This window comes from Porites lutea, chromosome 11 (assembly GCF_958299795.1).
Source record: "Porites lutea chromosome 11, jaPorLute2.1, whole genome shotgun sequence".
In the NCBI taxonomy this organism is placed as follows: Eukaryota; Metazoa; Cnidaria; class Anthozoa; order Scleractinia; family Poritidae; genus Porites; species Porites lutea.
The window spans coordinates 27,804,587-27,823,406 of NC_133211.1; the positions used below are offsets into that span (position 1 = coordinate 27,804,587).

The 18,820-nt window shown below is 40.3% G+C and overlaps 2 protein-coding genes across 2 annotated transcripts in view; one reads left to right on the forward strand and one right to left on the reverse strand.

Annotated features, from left to right (window-relative positions):
- Positions 1-621: 621 nt before the first annotated feature.
- Positions 622-6,963, forward strand: LOC140952003 (uncharacterized). Its single transcript, XM_073401398.1, has 3 exons — positions 622-1,398; positions 3,806-3,918; positions 6,325-6,963. Exons 1-3 carry the CDS (start codon positions 757-759, stop codon positions 6,347-6,349), a joined length of 780 nt encoding a protein of 259 aa, XP_073257499.1. The 5' UTR covers positions 622-756; the 3' UTR covers positions 6,350-6,963.
- Positions 6,964-11,961: 4,998 nt separating this feature from the next.
- LOC140951995 (trifunctional enzyme subunit alpha, mitochondrial-like) overlaps positions 11,962-18,820 on the reverse strand; it is a gene marked incomplete in the record, with an annotated part of 23,034 nt that continues 16,175 nt past the window's right edge. The window contains 14 exon segments of the mRNA XM_073401387.1: positions 11,962-12,414; positions 12,983-13,037; positions 13,374-13,464; positions 14,220-14,275; positions 15,081-15,136; positions 15,296-15,351; positions 15,776-15,834; positions 15,997-16,077; positions 16,361-16,429; positions 16,756-16,808; positions 16,930-17,017; positions 17,701-17,730; positions 17,990-18,046; positions 18,527-18,610. Of these exon segments, the coding sequence (XP_073257488.1) occupies positions 12,263-12,414; positions 12,983-13,037; positions 13,374-13,464; positions 14,220-14,275; positions 15,081-15,136; positions 15,296-15,351; positions 15,776-15,834; positions 15,997-16,077; positions 16,361-16,429; positions 16,756-16,808; positions 16,930-17,017; positions 17,701-17,730; positions 17,990-18,046; positions 18,527-18,610 (987 nt within the window).

The window sequence follows — 18,820 nt, forward strand, 5'->3', positions numbered from 1 at the left end:
CTCGAACCAATTTTCGTTTCCCCTCAGGTCATTTTCTATATAATTTTACCCTCGATAACTCGCACCATGTTTTGAGCCCTTAAAAAGTCGGGAAAAAAGCCGTCTACTGGCGTCCGAAACATTGAATTTTGGAGTTTGCTATTGACGTGTTGTAGGAGTATAGTTTACTAGTGAAGGCTGATGTTGATTGTCACAGGCTAACGTGAAGCAGCCTTTCTTCTCAAAACAGTAAAACGCATGCTCTATCTAGGCTATGTTTTGTTACGTTACGTTTTGATTTATAATCTAGAAGCATCTTTTAATTTTCACTTGACATTTCTACAATTAAATGTGATTAAAATGTTCACTGTGCAGTAAAAACTGTTTTTTACCTTACTCTTGGCTATTTTCTTCGAACTCCCGATAACTCGAACCTTTTTTAGATTTCCCTTGAAGGTTCGAGTTATCGGGAGTCGACTGTAGTTCCAAAGCATAGATAGCAGGGACAGGATACCCTACTCAAAAACAAGAAGTGCTCCGATATTGCCTGGCGAGACTCTTCACCAGTTCAACCCGGTCTCCTAAATTTCTGAGCGCGGGAAAGCCCTGGGGACGAGGGAGTTGCTGGAGAAATCAAAATAACGTTTTGCATTGATTTTTAGTATAAACGAAGCGTATCGAACAAGCATATCCATCAAAATCCAAAACATGGGAGCGGATTATTTACGGTTTACCTTGTTTTCTTGAGCATCAAACAGGACCCTGGTCTTGAATGCTATGGCTACTCCTTTCGGAGCGGGGCTTTTCATGGACGATAGTATCAGTAGTATGGATAGCTTCTATTATCGAAGATACGTTACTATCCCCAAATATTTTGATCCTAATTTGGTTTTCATCGGCTTTGGCGACGAACCTCTGAAGTTATGCCAACGATTAATGGATGCTGTGGTAAATTCACCGCATTTGTTGACTGTAAGACCTTCTATTAGTATTTTGAGCATGATTCCTTCGGTTATGGAAGAACTACCTGCCACTATGAATGGACTACAACTCGTGGCCTTCGGCAAAAAATACAACTGGAAAGAAGACGAACTGGAAGGTGTCTTCTATGTTACGAATTACAACTCGTTGCGGCTAAAAGGTCTCAAAAAACAAAAAGAAATTGCAGTGGAGGACTTTTTAGAGCACAGAAACATTCCTAGAAGCAAATTAAATGGGGTAATTTTTCAGGAGAAGGAGCCGTTGTGGTTGAGCCCAATTCGGTCAGCTGAAGTGTTCAACTTCAAGAAGCGACTGGCTGATGTTTTACGCGTCAAATCAGATAATATTTTCTGGGTGGAAAATCAACAAGGAATTGGACATCTTCTTTCTACATCAATGAGCCGTATTTATCGTTGGCGAGAAGACAAAGAAAGTGAGGTGGGTTTAATATTTTAACAATCTCTATAATCGGGTTATAATTCTCATCAAAAACATCGCATTCATTCAAGCAACAACAGAAACTTTATTATATTAAAATTATTAAGCGTATTGTTTTCAGTCGAACCCCGTTTTATTCGCATTGTTTTTAATTTTATCCTAACTAAACGTTCAGAGGAAGGAAGAACTATTTTAATTCGTGAGGATATGTTTACTTTTATTTTACATAATGCCCTGGTAGCACTGTACAATCCTAGCAACATGAGGCTTGATATTAACATAGAATTTATATTAGGGGTTATATTGAGGTCTCAGCGGGGGAGACCTGGGGATATAGTTCGTGTGAATTTTTTCCCCAGCTTACCATTGTGATAGAATTTTTTCCTATTTCTCCAGTGTCAATGTTAGACAACACTATTTAACAATGCAAATCAAAATATTTTTATTACAGTGTGACTACTATAACCGGGGCCACCTAGACAAAATCAACCAATTGGATGACAGAAAAATAACAGTACATACTGAGAAAGTTAGTTGTCAATCATAATTACCACAAAATGAAATCAACAACATGGATCGAAATGGTGACTGGTCGTTTCGCCTACGAGTCGTTTCACCAACGTCCCTTTTGCTAATGTCTTATGTTGTTCCGCTAAGAAGTGGAATGAGGACTGGCAGCGCATGTATATGCTTCGTTCTCCCAGCCATGATACAAAAAAGTGCGATATGCATGTATATGACTTGTTCTTTCAGCCACTGATCAGGCGAAAGCACCTAGGGAACTGACCCAACACGTACGCAAAACAACCTCAGAATTTAGCGAACAGGATGTTGGTGAAATGAACCATTAAACCCGGGGGGGACTCCGCATATGAAAGAAGTGGGGATGCTCATCGGAAATTTTGAGTTAAACCCCTAAAGGAGACCAATCTGGGGGTGGCCCAATCTTTTTTTGACCTCTAAAAGCGATTATTTTAATCTTTGATTACGTGAATGGAGTGAATGAAACAAATTGAAAATATATAATTTTTTAATATTTCTTCCCAGAACACCCTAGGCAAGACCAAAATCTGAAATTTGCACCCTAAGCTAGATGACAAGCATCCCCACCCCTTTCATATACGGAGTCCCCTCCCCCTGCCGGCCATCAAAATCAACCAACAATCTGTGGCAGGGAAGTGCAACCCCTGGCTGCACTTTACCCCACAGTAAAGCTTAGCCCTTGGAGACAGGTCCAGGAAAATATCCACTCCAGGGTGTGGACCCCCAGTCCCACCTGATCTGTACTCCTCCCAGGAGGGCCACCCCTCCTGGTTCCCCTTAGTTCTTAGCAACTGGGGGATATGGGCCTCACCCCCGGAGACTGATCAGGACTCCTGTCCAGGGTGGCTACCCCCGGTAGCACTCGATCTTGTCTCCCCCCAGGAGGGCTTCTCTCCTGGTCCCCTTACCCCTAGATTTAAGTGCTTCCCTGCCACCAGAATTTTGCCCATTACCTCAGTTTTGTGTATTTTCTATGTGGTACCCAACATAGAGCCTGTATGCAAAAACGCTGCCGATTGGAAGAGTTTATTAACTAGCGTTTACATTTTTCGTCTCGTAAACACTCTAACAGACCTCTCAAGAAATATACTTTTTCTTCAGCGGGTTCAAAAGGTCAAGTACAAGGTCACATCTGTAGGTTGTTATTATTACAACAACAACCGTGTTCATATAACACAATAAACATTTTTAATTCACAGTTTTTATAGCTTTACAGTATACTGACGTTTAGCCCTGCCCAGTGAGTACTTTTGTCATTTAGTTAATGGCCACTGTTAAATGGACTTCAAATTACAACATTTGTAAAATGTTTGACTTTAATTGAATAGAAAAGCTTGTATATTAAATAGCTGCTCGATGCATGCAATATTTGTGGTAGAAGCTACAACCCCGGACAAAACCTGTTGAGACAAATCGCGAAAATGGTTATTTTTTCCTGTCATCCTGGCAAAACCTGAAACCTCCGCCAAATGAATGCCTGATTTCCCCCCTCCCCTTATCCAAAGTTGTTTAGGATAGCATGGCAATTATAAACGTTAGTTTTTAGAACAAGACATCTTTGAATAGGGGGTGGGGAGAGGGTTTACTTTTTGTGTTTAGGGGAGACGGGAGTAGGGTGCAAAAGTTAGAAAATAGATGGAATTGGCTCAATAGTTTTGTAAACATAATTCCCAGCTCCTGTTGATTAAATGGCAAAATTGAAGTTTTAATTCTTCGTGTTTGTCTTAAAATCTCTTTTTTTTTTTTTCGAGCAAAAAAGTGGTCAAAAATTAGGGTGTGTATTACACAGGGGTGTGCATTTTACACAGGTAAATATGGTATACTGTTTCCACGGTATAATTATTATTTTTTTGTGACTTATTAGGAGAATGAAAGAATGGTGCAAGGCAAGATAAAACCTGGGACTAATGAAGAAAAACAAAAAGAACTCCTTGAACCAACAACAATGCTTTTTGGTGAACTAGCAGAAAAGAATGGGTAATGTAAACTTGTCTTTTTCATACTGAACTTTAAAAATGCAAGTGAATGAAACAGTGCACCATATAACCAAATTTCTTTCTAAACATTTTTCTACATTTTTATTGCCTAGGGGGTTGCGTTGGAGTAGTGAAATTAGAAGAATGCCTTCAACAGAGTGAATGATAAAGCCTTTTAAGGCTCCAACATCTGAGTCTCTGAACACGAATTATACTACATAATCATAACTATAACAAAATTCTCAAATATGATTGGCTACCAACTGCCCTGATTTCAGCCTTAATTAGACAATTTAATAGGACAGTACGCGTCATGCCTAAGTAATTGGACAGTACGCGCCATCAAGAGCGCGCTTAAATGGCTTTTTTTTTACTACTAGCAAAAAAAATTGGCATTTCTTCTGTTTTGATTTCAAAAAAGGGCCTTATATATCACAAATTTTGTTAAAGTTATGATTAATTGGTAACAGAACTTTGAGTCGTCCAATTCGGTCTGTAATCATACTCGTGATTAAACAAATCGGACTCCCGCTACCCGGTCGTCCGATTTTGTTAATCACTCGTATGATTACAGACCGAATTGGACTCCACTCAGTCCTGTTACCATTACTAATAGGTGTAATAGCTTAATCTACAGGTTGTCCCAAAAGTTTGTTCCTCTTCAATATTTCATGCGCCATAACTTTTGATTGAAAATACACCTCTATGCTTGCTTTATTGAGTACATGTATTCAGAAAGTCAATATCTGGCATCTCCTCCTTTGTTTGTTGTCACATCCTATAGCCATTGTGGCATGGAGTAGGGTAAGTCATGTAGTGTGGAGAGTGGGATTTTCTTCCAGGCTTGTTTGAGCCATCTTTTCAAATCTTTCAAGGTCTTAGGAGTTGGTTTTTTATAGACAACTTAATCCATTGTGCTCCAAAAATTCTCCACAGGGTTGAAATCTGGGGAATTTGGGGGCCAGCTTGTTTTCTCTGTAAAATTTGGCAAGTTTTTTTGCACCATGCTTGGTTTGCCTTGGCTACGTGTGCTGGGGCCCCGTCTTTGACAAATGTCTTATGGTGATTAGCACTGAACAATTTTCGCTTGTCTGTTGTTTCATTCACATTTTTTATGGCAAAGGAGAGGCTTCACTTTTTTCTCTAACATGTTGTTGATGTAGTATTCGGCAGTCAAAGGTTGTCCTTGGGTTAAAAAATGTATCCCATTGAGACCATGGCCTGTCATTCCACCCCATATGATCCATTTTGAGCTTCTTTAACTTGATATGCTGGAGGAACTTGGCTCTCCTGTGAACCCCAAACTGTATCATTTTTGGGATTGGGCAGCTGAAACAAATATTTAGGACATTCGTCTAAAAAAGGAAAATCATCTCATTCTTCTGCAGTGAGGTTTTTGTACTGCTTAGCAAATTTCAGTTGAGCTGCACACTGCTTAGCTGTGAGCAGAGCTGGTTTCTTTTGCCATCTCAGTGGTCTCCAACCTCCACTTTTCATAAACCTCCAGATGGTGTACTTTCCCCCAACATGGCCTTTGCTTGCTAATGTTGTGAGAGCGGCCTGGTCAACTTTCCCCTTTTATATTTGGCTTTTTTCAAAATTCTTTGAGCTGCCTCATTAAGGATTTTCAGTCTTCCCGTTCTTTTCTTGTCTTCGAAACCGTCATTTCTTGATGACCATTCCACTACCCAACCTTCTGATTTTTTCAGCTTTTCAGCAATTTCCCATTACTGATAAGCCAGTAGATCTAAGGATGCCTGCTTGGGCTCTCAAGTAGCTGAGTTTTTTAGCATTAACAGGGTTCATCTTTCATGATATAAAATCACAAAAGCAAGGAAAGATTGCGAGCAATTCATGGTCACACAAAATACGACAAATATTTGGCGGGAAAATGCAAAACATGAATATTCCAATAAAAAGATGGCACAACAAATATATGACATTTTATTAGACCTGAAATAGACTACTTTTGTTTAAATGGTTTGTTACATGAGTACAATCGTAAGTTACGTTCAGTACAGACCTATAAAGTAGAGGAACGGACTTTTGGGACACCCTGTATTCTTACATTAAAAGTTTGATTTAAATTTACAGGAAAAAACATGGGCTTGTTGTGACAAATGTGTCATTATAAACATTACCAGGAAAAAATTAAGGTTCCTTGGGAAACAGGTGTTCCCAGCTTTACATAGTTTCACATTGCAGCAGAAAAAAAAAAAGCAAAAAGGAAAATTCTTGTAGAAAGCACAAGGGAGATAGTGACAATGTATCATGCCCTTACCCATTGGGACATTTATTTTTACCAATCAGTTTTTACAATGAGAAATTACAAAGGGGTTGTGTGATTTAGAATAAATTTAAACTTGTTTTCAACGGAGTGATATTTTCATCTTTGTTCATCTTTCAGGATTGTTCTTGCTGAAGGAGTCTGACAACTACTACATAAATTATATCTATGTACATAATTATATCAATCCAGTGCTTGGATTTGTTATATTATTGTTGTGTTTAAAGACTTTCGAAAGGATATTTTTGAGAGATTTTGTTACTGTTCTTTTAAGTGTCAATACAGTCAAACTATTTTGCTTCTGAAGCCATGTGATATTTTGACCTATTTAATTATGTGCTACATATAGTTTTTGATTTATCACAAGAAACATATTGTGGGGCACTGACTGCCATTTACTATTATAAATCACAGAGATATTGTATTAGTTTATTTTTGTTCACCGATTTTTAGCAGTTGAAAGTGCCAAAAAAAACACGAAACGAAAGCAAAGTTTAACACAATGATTTAAATTTAATTAGTAAAGCGATCAACAAGCCTGCCGATCAGCCCTACATGTAATTAATGTATTTTGTGATTTTAAAATATTTCTAAGCAAAGCAAAGTAAATTTTGAAAATTTCAAGGCAAAATCACCAGGCAACATGTCCCGGAGCTATGTTTATAATGATATTATTAGTATTATTATTGTTAGTGTAGCCATGGCAATTAAGGTCACAACAGACAACATGCAGGCAACAAAAGTTGCATTATAATTAAATCGAAGAAAAAATACATTTTGTCCATATAGCAGGCTGTGTTTGTGTTCTCCTATAGCTGAATTTCATGTCACCAGGGATTTGTATTTCCCGGGTAGGGAAAAACATATCACTATGGGTATGCATTGTGCAGGTAGGGGAACACAGATAACAAGGAATATGTGTTTCCCAGGTAGGGGAACCCATATCACTAGCGATACTTGTTTCCCAGGTTGAGGAACACATATCAGTAGCGATATGTCTTTCCTAGGTAGCGGAACACATATCACTCGAGATATCTGTTTCCCAGGTAGGGCAACACATATCACTAGCGATACGTGTTTCCCAGGTGGAGGAACCCATATCACTAGGGATACGTTTTTCCTACGTGGGGATACACATATCACTAGGGATACGTTGTTTCCCAGTTGGGGGAACACATATCACTAGGGATACGTGTTTCCCAGGTGGGGGAACACATATTGCTAGGTATACGTGTTTCCCAGCTGACGGAACACATATCACTAAGGATACGTGTTTCCCAGGTGGAAGAACACATATCACTAGCGATAAGTTTTTCCTAGGTGGGAGAACACATATCACTAGGGATACGTGTTTCCCCGGTGGAGGAACACATATCACCAGGGAGACGTGTTTCCCAGGTGGGGGAGCACATATCACTAGGCATACGTGTTTCCCAGGAGGGGGAACACATATCACTAGGGATACGTGTTTCCCTGGTGGAGAAACACATATCACTAGGGATACGTGTTTCCCTGGTGGAGGAACACATATCACTAGGAATACGTGTTTCCGAGGTGGAGTAACACATATCACTAGGGATACCTGTTTCCCAGGTGGGGGAACACATATCACTAGGGATATGTGTTTCCCAGGTGGGGGAACACATATCACTAGGGGTACGTGTTTCCCAGGTGGGGGAACACATATCACTAGGGATACGTGTTTCCCCAGTGGAGGAACACATATCACTAGGGATACGTGTTTCCCAGGCGGGGGAACACATATCACTAGGGATACTTGTTTCCGAGGTGGGGCAACACATATCACTAGGGATACGTGTTTCCCAGCTGAGGGAACACATATCACTAGCGATACGTGTTTCCCATGAAGGGGAACATATATCACCAGAGATATGTGTTTCCTAGATGGGGGAACACATATCACTAGGGATAGGTGTTTCCCAGGTGGGGGAACACATATCACTAGGGATACGTGTTTTCCAGGTGGGGGAACACATATCACTAGGGATACGTGTTTCCCAGGTGGGGAACACATATCACTAGGGATACGTGTTTTCTCTGGTGGAGGAACACATATCGCTAGGGATACGTGTTTCCCTGGTGGAGTAACACATATCACTAGGGATACGTTTTTCCGAGGTGGGGTAACACATATCACAAGGGATACCTGTTTCCCAGGTGGGGTAACACATATCACTAGGAATACGTGTTTCCCTGGTGGAGGAACACATATCACTAGGGATACGTGTTTCCCTGGTGGAGTAACACATATCACTAGGGATACGTTTTTCCGAGGTGGGGTAACACATATCACAAGGGATACCTGTTTCCCAGGTGGGGTAACACATATCACTAGGGATACGTGTTTCCCAGGTGGGGGAACACATATCACTAGGGATACGTGTTTCCCTGGTGGAGGAACACATATCACTAGGGATACGTTTTTCCGAGGTGGGGTAACACATACCACTAGGGATACCTGTTTCTCAGGTGGGGTAACACATATCACTAGGAATACGTGTTTCCCTGGTGGAGGAACACATATCACTAGGGATACGTTTTTCCGAGGTGGGGGAACACATATCACAAGGGATACCTGTTTCCCAGGTGGGGTAACACATATCACTAGGAATACGTGTTTCCCTGGTGGAGGAACACATATCACTAGGGATACGTGTTTCCCTGGTGGAGTAACACATATCACTAGGGATACGTTTTTCCGAGGTGGGGTAACACATATCACAAGGGATACCTGTTTCCCAGGTGGGGTAACACATATCACTAGGGATACGTGTTTCCCAGGTGGGGGAACACATATCACTAGGGATACGTGTTTCCCTGGTGGAGGAACACATATCACTAGGGATACGTTTTTCCGAGGTGGGGTAACACATACCACTAGGGATACCTGTTTCTCAGGTGGGGTAACACATATCACTAGGAATACGTGTTTCCCTGGTGGAGGAACACATATCACTAGGGATACGTTTTTCCGAGGTGGGGGAACACATATCACTAGGGATACGTGTTTCCCAGGAGGGGGAACACATATCACTAGGCATACGTGTTTCCCTGGTGGGGCAACACATATCACTAGGGATACGTGTTTCCCAGCTGGGGGAACACATATCACTAGGGATACGTGTTTCCTAGATGGGGGAACACATCTCACTAGAGATACGTGTTTCTTAGGAGAGGGAAAACATATCACAAGGGATACGTGTTTCTCAGGTGGGGGAACACATATCACTAGGGATACGTGTTTCCCAGGTGGGGAACACATATGACTAGGGATACCTGTTTCCCAGGTGGAGGAACACATATCACTAGGGATACGTGTTGCCCAGGCGGGGGAACACATATCACTAGGCATACGTGTTTCCCAGGCGGGGGAACACATATCACTAGGGATACGTGTTTGCCCGGTGGAGGAACACATATCACCAGGTATACGTGTTTCCCAGCTGAGGGAACACATATCACTAGCGATACGTGTTTCCCATGAAGGGGAACACATATCACCAGAGATATGTGTTTCCTAGATGGGGGAACACATATCACTAGGGATACGTGTTTCCCAGGTGGGGGAACACATATCACTAGGGATACGTGTTTTCCAGGTGGGGAACACATATCACTAGGGATACGTGTTTCCCAGGTGGGGAACACATATCACTAGGGATACGTGTTTCCCTGGTGGAGGAACACATATCACTAGGGATACGTGTTTTCCAGGTGGGGAACACATATCACTAGGGATACGTGTTTCCCAGGTGGGGAACACATATCACTAGGAATACGTGTTTCCCAGGTGGAGGAACACATATCACTAGGGATACGTGTTTATCAGGTGAATAACACATATCACTAGGGATACGTGTTTCGTAGGTGGGGGAACACATATCACTAGGGATATGTGTATCCTAGGAGGGGGATCACACATCACTAGGGATAAGTCTTTCCCACGCGAGGGAAGACATATCACCAGGGATATGTGTTCCCCAGGTAGGGAACACACATCACAAAGGAAATGTGTTTTCTATATAGGTAGAGGAACACATATCACTAGGGATACGTGTTTCCCAGGTGGGGGAACACATATCACTAGGGATACGTGTTTCCCAGGTGGGGGAACGCATATCAGTAGGGATTTGTATTTCCCAGGTTAGTTGGATCATCGCAATTTTAATTAAGATTCTTATTTTTTTTGACCACTCAGTAGTGTTCACTTGCTCCAAAGTAATCAAAGCTTTCAAGGGATAGAATTCGTGGACCGACACGTTTTGGAAAAGCACTCAATTTAATATTTCCTTTGCCTCCCACGCAGGCGTTTTTAGGGGAGCTCGTTTCTCATTTGAGGATGAAAAACGAGCTCCCCTAAAAACGCCTGCGTGGAAGGCTAATATTTCCTAAGCTTTCTTCGCAAAACATGCGTGGCTTCAATAACGCAACGATTCTTAGTCTCAGTTTCCACGGTCTCCACAAGGAACGCCTGGCATAATGGCCTGCCTTTTGTGACCCCAAAAACAAACCAAAAATTTACTTCCACAAAAATTAGGTGGGGTGTACAGCACGCTACCTGTAACCCTTACCCTACTTCAGACCAAAATCTGTGATTTTCCCTGCCCTATTTCAGACCTTAAGCCCTGGAGCCCGGCGCGTGACCGGAGCGCATGACAAGCTGTTACGGCACGTACACGGTAGTTGGCGTAAACATTGAAAGGGAAATGGTCTTATCGCCAAATGATGAGAAAGTAGCTAATTCTTCTAAAAAACATACCCAATTCAAGACTAGAAGGCACAAACCATACCCAGTTTCAGACCAAAATGGTCGAAATTGATACCCTATTTTCAACCAAAACGGCTAAAAAAAATCTTTTGGCGCGGCATATACCCTTACAGCCTACATACGGGACTACCCCCCCCCCCCCCCCCCCGGGGGATTGCAGATTATGAGTGTCGCTGCTTACGCAAGCGAGACTAATCAGCCGCTTTTTCTCGGAAAAAAGGTAGGGAATCAAACCCTCTCTCTCCCTGCTTCGCCGTCCCTGTTACTAACACCACTATTGTCATTAGAGGTATTAAATATGATGAATGGGAAGTAAGTTAGATTTATTATCAGTTCAAACGACATTACAAAAGTAAAGTATTTGCTGAAGAAATAGTTACATACGACCATACTGTGCCAAATTTGTGTTACTTCCAGTGACGTTGCGAGTGTCTATCCCAAACTTGATCGGGCTGAAATCGTGTCAGTCGAACAGTATCTTGAAGCTCCTAGGGTGTCGACGCAGCAAAAGAGAACAGAAAGGTCTGCATAGTATATCAAGTCGCTCTTCTTTACAGCTTTTCAAGTGGGAAACTAGTGAGCATTGATTTCACATAGAGACACTTGTTTGTGGCGGTTCAGACACTAGCACACATCAAAAGGCATACACTGAAGATAATTGACCCAATCGGTTTTTGCATAACGACCGTTGGGTCGTGTAGCAGTAAAAATAATGATTCAAAGAATTTGTACGGTTATGTAATGGTACTTCAAATTTGCACCTTGGTAAATGCAGTTTAAAGGAAACGAACTTAAGATTTTAATGGATCTAATTTTCGCAAATAAACTTTTTACGATATTACATCGATATTTCTGAATTTCTAAATTTTTTGTCTAAAGGTGTTCAGGTCATGTACTACCCTTGCTAAACATTGTCACTACTGACTACCCCTAAAGAGTTCTGCAGCTAAGGTGGAAACAAAAGTACACACGGTTGAATTGAGTTTTATTCAATATCAGCAAATACAAATGAAGTCAAGCTGCATGTGCTTTATAGCTACCCGTAATGATTTGAAAAGACCACAGGAAAAAAACAGCTCGGATGTACAAGCTCACCTGGCAAACTGTCATAGAATCCTTTGTACGGAGTATCCCATAAAAATGACATTATTTGCCAGTTCACATCCATTTGTGACCGTAATAGCCGTGGTACAGTTTCTCAGTATTTGTAGAAGCTTTAATCTTCTAAGAGTAATAAGTGTTCCAACAAATAACTAACAGCGAATGTTATTATCTCTTGTGAAATTTCTTGGTTGGGTCTTTGGCATAATCTAACATCATCTGACAGGGAACAAAGCGTTCTCCACCAATAGTTTCATGTAATCTTTCCATTCTGGCAACAAACTTGTCAGCTCCATATGCATCAAGGTAACGGAAAGGACCTAAAAATTGGCAGATTTACGACTTGAATAAATACTTTTCCATGGATCAACATCCTTTTCACTCCCACAGCCAGTCTCCGAGACAAGAAATTTAACATGTTGTATCTTGCACACTTTCCTGCGTAGAGGCCTCCTCTTGCCGTGGAAGGCTGGGGGATAGCGTGCGAACAAGCTCTCCATTTGGGGAGTCGCGACAAGTCACGCGAGAGCCCTCGCGGTTTCGCCGCTCACTCACCCGGTCTCTCGCGACTCGCTTTGCTCGCCACAAATGGAGAGCTTGCTAGCAGGCTACTGGAGGCGGGGAGGGGCAGAAAAGAAAGAGCGCGAGGGGACACAAGGGGGAAGATAACTATTCAGTTTATTGGAATACCCAGTGCGAGCCTTTGGAGGAGTGAGTAACTTCCAAGTCTCTTGATGAAATCTTAAGGTGTTTCCATTAACAAAAAAAAAAACCTCACTGGTAGTGGTATCAATTAATTCAACAATATTAATTCTTCAATATTTCGCAAGGGTTTTATTTTTCAAAGGGATGTTGTGGCCCTAGTAATCTATAATATTAATCACTTACCTCCGTGGAAAGGTGGAAATCCGAGACCAAATACAGCGCCAATGTCACCATCAACCTAAAAACAGAAAAAAAATAAAAATTAGGTGAAAAGATTTCTTGTTTTAACAAATCCCTGATCAACAGGGATTTGGTGAATGCGTATAACATGGAATGAGGGCCATTTACACGAGGAAAAATAAGAGGACGCTTCTTAAACAAGATAGACCCATCTTGTATATCAAAGAAATGCCTTCCCGTCTTATTTTGGGTGGTTCTAGTGTGGCCGTAATATCAACATCTGGACAAGTTTTAGTAGTCTCATGAACGTACAACAGTGATGTAAACTGTTCAATGGTAAGAAACATGAAGACTTTCAAGCTTACACTTTCTAACATCGAATGGGTTCACTTACTGGATTTCTCAAGATTCCTTCCTGTAGGCAAAGAACTGACTCATTCACAAATCGAGCCGCTAGCCTCATCTGAATTTCCTCAGCATCGTTGCTGATAAAAAAGGGGTAAATTTCAGAAACATTCTTAAAACATTCGGCTCGTCACCCGTTCGTCTTTAAAACCAAAGACACGCCTATTAGCAAAATGTCGATTTAAATCACTCTGTCGTTTGGTTTCTACAGCGACGATCATCACGTCTTCAAATTGCATAACTTGAGGTTGTCTGTTACTGATTTAAACCATCATTTTACAAAAGGCATGTCATTGGCTTTAAAAAAGAGTGGATGACGAGCCCAAACAACGTCTCTTTTTAAACCCAACACAAACCCAACACAGGCTGCAACAAAAAAGCCAGCCATAACAAAAATCTGCAAGAGATGCAGGTCATTTGAATTCAAAGCCATGATAAGATAAGGATCTCGCGCAATAACGCCCTTTACAGGTTTTTGTCCTCAAATCATCCACATCTAGTTGTGAATCTTCTTCGAGGGTATAAAAATGCTACGGTCCATTTACCGTGGGTTGGCCTCCATAGAGGAAGTTCCGAGAAGAGCGAGTCATTTGGACTGTATGAATGTCCTGCCAGTTCGATTTTATCACCAGTTACATGAATGCACCATCCACTATTCTGTTACGACCGAGCTCTCATTAGTAGACGAGTTTAACCTTGGATCTTATTGTCCACAACTAACAACCTTGTAAGAGTGCTGATCATTCTACAGTTTCCTTGTGTTTGATTGATTTTTCTCTAGCTCGTGTGTATGTTAGAATCTCTCTCATCAACCAAAAAAAAAATCAGTATTCACCTGCCCTTCTTAGGCGTGGCAAACTCTTTAAGTATTTTCTCTGCTTCACCATTGACCTGGATTTAAAAAAAAAAACGGTGACGATTAAAGAAGGATCAATAAATTACAAGCTCACTTCCAATGACTGAGCTACGCGGAAAGCTGGCCAGAGGCGCCTCAAAGATTGCTCAAAGGTCGGTGAAACCGACCACAAATCAACCGTCATAGCAGCCACGTAAGTGTTGATGATTAGGCACCATTCAACACAAAAGTTAAAATGACCTAAGGACCGAAAAAGACTCAAGTCCTGGGACGACTACAATATCCAGGAGAGACTAAAAACGATTATTTTGCAAAGTTTTCTTTTTTGGGAGGGGAGGGGGGCAAACGAGGCGTATCATCGGAGATTTCCAAATGGTGATTGTACAAAACCAAACATAACTCTGCAAGAAAAGCCGTGAGTCGGCGTTTAGTCTTTGCCAAATCGTGTTTATAAGTGAAGTTGTAAGAGTCTTAAATGATCGCGAATCTTAGTGATTACCGATCATCCCAAATTTCTCTGATAAGTAAGGAAAACACCAGAACTCTTTTACAATCTGTGGGGCTGGTGAGAGACTAGAGCTACCAAGCTAAATCTATCACCAAATTGCCACCAAACTCTCCCCTACTGAGTAACACTGTGGGAAATTATCGTCGACCATTAACGAAATCGAGGAGTTGACACGTTGAAGAAAAGAAACACTTTACTAAGTTCCCTATTATTTCGTCCTGAACAATCTCACACCATCAGGGATGTGATTTCACGTTTTCACCAGTTTGCAACACCTGGAATGGTTATTAAACAGTGTTAAATCAGGCTCAATTATTGTTTAACTGACTTACTTCTCTCTTGCCACCTTTTCCTGAGTATACAAAGAAACCTTTCCCAGATTTTCTTCCTAAAGGTAAAAATAATTTGCATCCAATTTAATAACACAAATTTTAAATCACAGAAAGAGCTCTTGCAGTTTAAAATTGCGACAACCCCCTCACCTTAATCTCATTTAATTCAAACCAAATTTCTACGAATTCCTTAATTTATAGAATGCCATTCATACCTAAATGTCCTCCAGCAACCATTGCTTTTAAGAGTTCTGGATTACCACCACCGAATCTACAAACAGAAAATACATGCCCTTCAATCATTATCATTAATTAAGCCAAAACTGTAGTTTGGTTCTCGACTCAAGGATAACATACCACTTGAAGAACCATAGACGACGAATCTTGAGTTCCTTTTTATGCAATATTATTGCAACCGTTTATTGTCAAATGATTATTATTAAGGAGTGAGCTCAACCAATTTTGAACCCAAGCTATCTCTCTTTTGGTAAGTTGGTGATAGTCATTCACTCTTGCAGAATCTACAGGATGCAGATACATGTCGCAAGATCTGCACTTCCGTCAGTTAACAAAGATTATCCCATACAATCTCACTCCAACCTAAGAACATTAGGAGTGTGTTCTACCTTGAATTCAATAATAACAGTAAAACACATTGCGTCAACCCTTAACAGTGAAGTCGTCTTTTAACTAACCTTTCCCCGAAAGCTTTTCCAAGATCCTCAGCAACATGTGAAGCCACATCAATACCAACCTAAATATAGTAAAGCAAAGACTTGTTTGTCAACTTTTCTCTCCAATTCACCAGGTTTAGTAGATGCTAAAAAAGGTGACAAAAATGTCAACCTCATAATATTAATCTTCATAACCATTTCGCCGTCTTGTCATTAAAACTAACGGCCACAACATGTCTCACCTCATCAGCCAAAGTTGCTGATCCAACAGGAAATCCAAACTGCTTTGTTAGTTTATCTAAATCTTTGGGACTCAATCCTTCCTACAAAATTACAAATTAAAGCACTTTTTTGAGAAAATGGAATAGTACCAGGAATAGAGTGATTAGATATTGAAATCAATGTCATGATCAGGTGACTCACTTCATCAGAGAAAAATAAAAATAAAATTAATAAAAGGCTCAAAATTAATAAGAGCTGAGGCACTTACATGTAAATGCAGAACAATATTATTTTATTTATTAAGGATGTTTATTGGTGTGGGTATTTTATTGAGGAAATACTGGTATTTTCTCAATAAAATACAGCAATGCTCTGTCTACAAACCTGCAGAAGGGCCACAGCCTCAGCCAGTGTCGGTGCCAGGATTCTTGTTGTGTAAAATCCAGGACCATCCTTAAAAAGCAAGAAAATTAACCAAAAATAGTGACCTCCAACAGATTTAACAGTTGCTGATAAAAAAGGGAAAGAGGGTTTAGACAGATCTACTCTGTTGTCAGTGTTATAAGACAAAAAAGGAGAATCTGCACTTTGACCATTGCAACGGGGTAAAAGGTTGACTACTAGCAGTCCCTTAGGATTATTGCGCAGATGACTATTGTGAGGGCAACCAGGTAAATGCATGATTTGCCTTGCTTGCTCACCTGTAACATACTCGAATGCGGGACAATCCTGAGGAACTGTTAGCAGTCTAGGGTTAAGAAGGAAATAATCAGAAATACCTTTACTACAATCACAGTTTTTCCTTGCTTCAAACCAACACTAACAGCAGCAGCTAGACAAGATTAAAATCACAGAAATACAACATATCACTAATGCACCTGTCAAAGAATAATTCAAGCTTTAATTCAGCTACATGTAACACTTGATTAACAGCAAGAATTCTGTTCTCTCACCAGCTGTATCATCTGAAGTCTTATCGGTAGTTATGATTTCCAGAAGTGGCATTTTATCCACAGGTGAAAAATAATGCATTCCTACAACCTGTCAAATAATTCAAGTCGTCAGTCCTATCATTTTTCCTTTCTGTATAGTATGCAATGCATTTTCAAAAACTTCAGTTACATGTAATACAGGAAGTAATGTAGAAGTGATTAAAAAATACAATTTTTTAAAATGATATTTTCAAAGCCTACAAAGCCCCAAGCTCAGTGGAGCACTATGTCTTTAGATTCAACATAACCAATAAAAAAATTATGGAATAACGTGGCTAAATGGAATTTAGGCAAAGTTACAATAGAAACACTGCTGGTGAGTGGTTTCTCAGTTGCCAGGCTTGGGGTGGCCCCAGATATTCAGCAGGGGCTTGCAGTTATTTGTAAAGTCATATTTAGCTTGCCTGCCGTTGCCTTGCAAATTTTTCTGCCCTCTCCACCCTCCTGATAGTTCTTTCTACCTAGGTAAGTATTCATGGTAAGTATTCCACTAAGTGATTCAGTGTGACGGTGACTAGTGGTGGCCACTTGTAGGGTTGCCATGGATACCTCCTTTTCTTGCTACAGCTTTGCCTAGCTCCACCAATCCTTAAGGCACCAGCTCCCAAGCTCATATATTGATGAAGAGTTTAAAGTAAAATGTGTGGCATTTTAGACTGCTTGTCTGGTAGATAACACCCTTTGAACTCAAACAAGAAATAGAGATTCAATGTTGCATGATTTGTAACTTACCTTTTCTGGTCTTTTACTAGCTTGAGCAATCTGTGAAACATTAATAAAGAAAATGCAATGTTTTGGCGTGTTCAAGTGAAAACAGAGAGTGAACAAAAGCTCACAGTCTTGATTACTATATCATTTTTTTAGCCACTGATTAAAAAGTAATAAAAAAAAAACAAGGCATAGCTGTTTTGGTTCCCAACAATAAACAACACATGCACTGAGGAAATGAAGGTCAATGAATCATTTCTTTACAAACATGTTTTGCGAGATACAATTACAATTAGGTTAATATTATAGTCACCTGATGTATGGGGAGAGCTGATGTATTTGACGCAAATACACATTGTTCAGGGATGACCTACAAGTTAGAAAACATTCAAAAACTCATTAATTTTTTATAAAGAAAAAACAAAAGAAATAAATGTTTAATGAGTATCTTTATATCTGACAAAGACACGGCTAGACTCTGTGTCCATACATAAACCTAAATCTAAATATTAGTGTAAGAATGAGTTGATCTATATCAGAGAATTTGAAGCCGTTCAAAACAAACAATATTATTACTATTTTTCTACACATGTATAGATATCTGCACCTGTCTGTATCAGGTGTGTTTTGAGAAACACTTTCAGTCTGGGTTGCCAAGTAAAATCAGAGAGTTTGATCAATGAAAAAGTACAGTAAACTCCCTCCTAGAGGAGACTGTTTGAATTAGCAAAAAGGTTCTGCCTAAGAAAAGTGCTTCTCTTGTGAAAAGTCAAAGAGGGTAGGGAGCAACTCTAGGTGCCCATTATAACTATTAATTCTGACAAGTAAGCATTCAGTGAACATCTCTGACCTGTTCTATTTCTTTGATAACTTTGTGTTTGATGCTAAGATCTTCAAACACTGCTTCAATCACCATGTCTGCATTTTCAAAATTCTGCAAATGACCAATAAAAATTACAGAGAAAAAGTTTTTAATCACAAAGCTGCAGAGTGCCGATTGTTCAACAGTATTCAGAATAGATTCGTTGAGTTACATTAGCATCATACATTACAATCTCACTAAAACAGAATGAGTTGAAGCTATACAGGTGAGTAAGTCCGTGATGATGCTGGCGACAACAAACGTTTTGCACATGATAAATTT

Coding starts and splice junctions, on each gene's coding strand:
- LOC140952003 (XM_073401398.1), top strand. CDS start 757: ATGGCTACTCCTTTCGGAGCGGGGCTTTTCATGGACGATAGTATCAGT. Junction 1,399..3,805: donor GAGAAGACAAAGAAAGTGAG/GTGGGTTTAATA, acceptor GTGACTTATTAG/GAGAATGAAAGAATGGTGCA. Junction 3,919..6,324: donor GAACTAGCAGAAAAGAATGG/GTAATGTAAACT, acceptor TTCATCTTTCAG/GATTGTTCTTGCTGAAGGAG.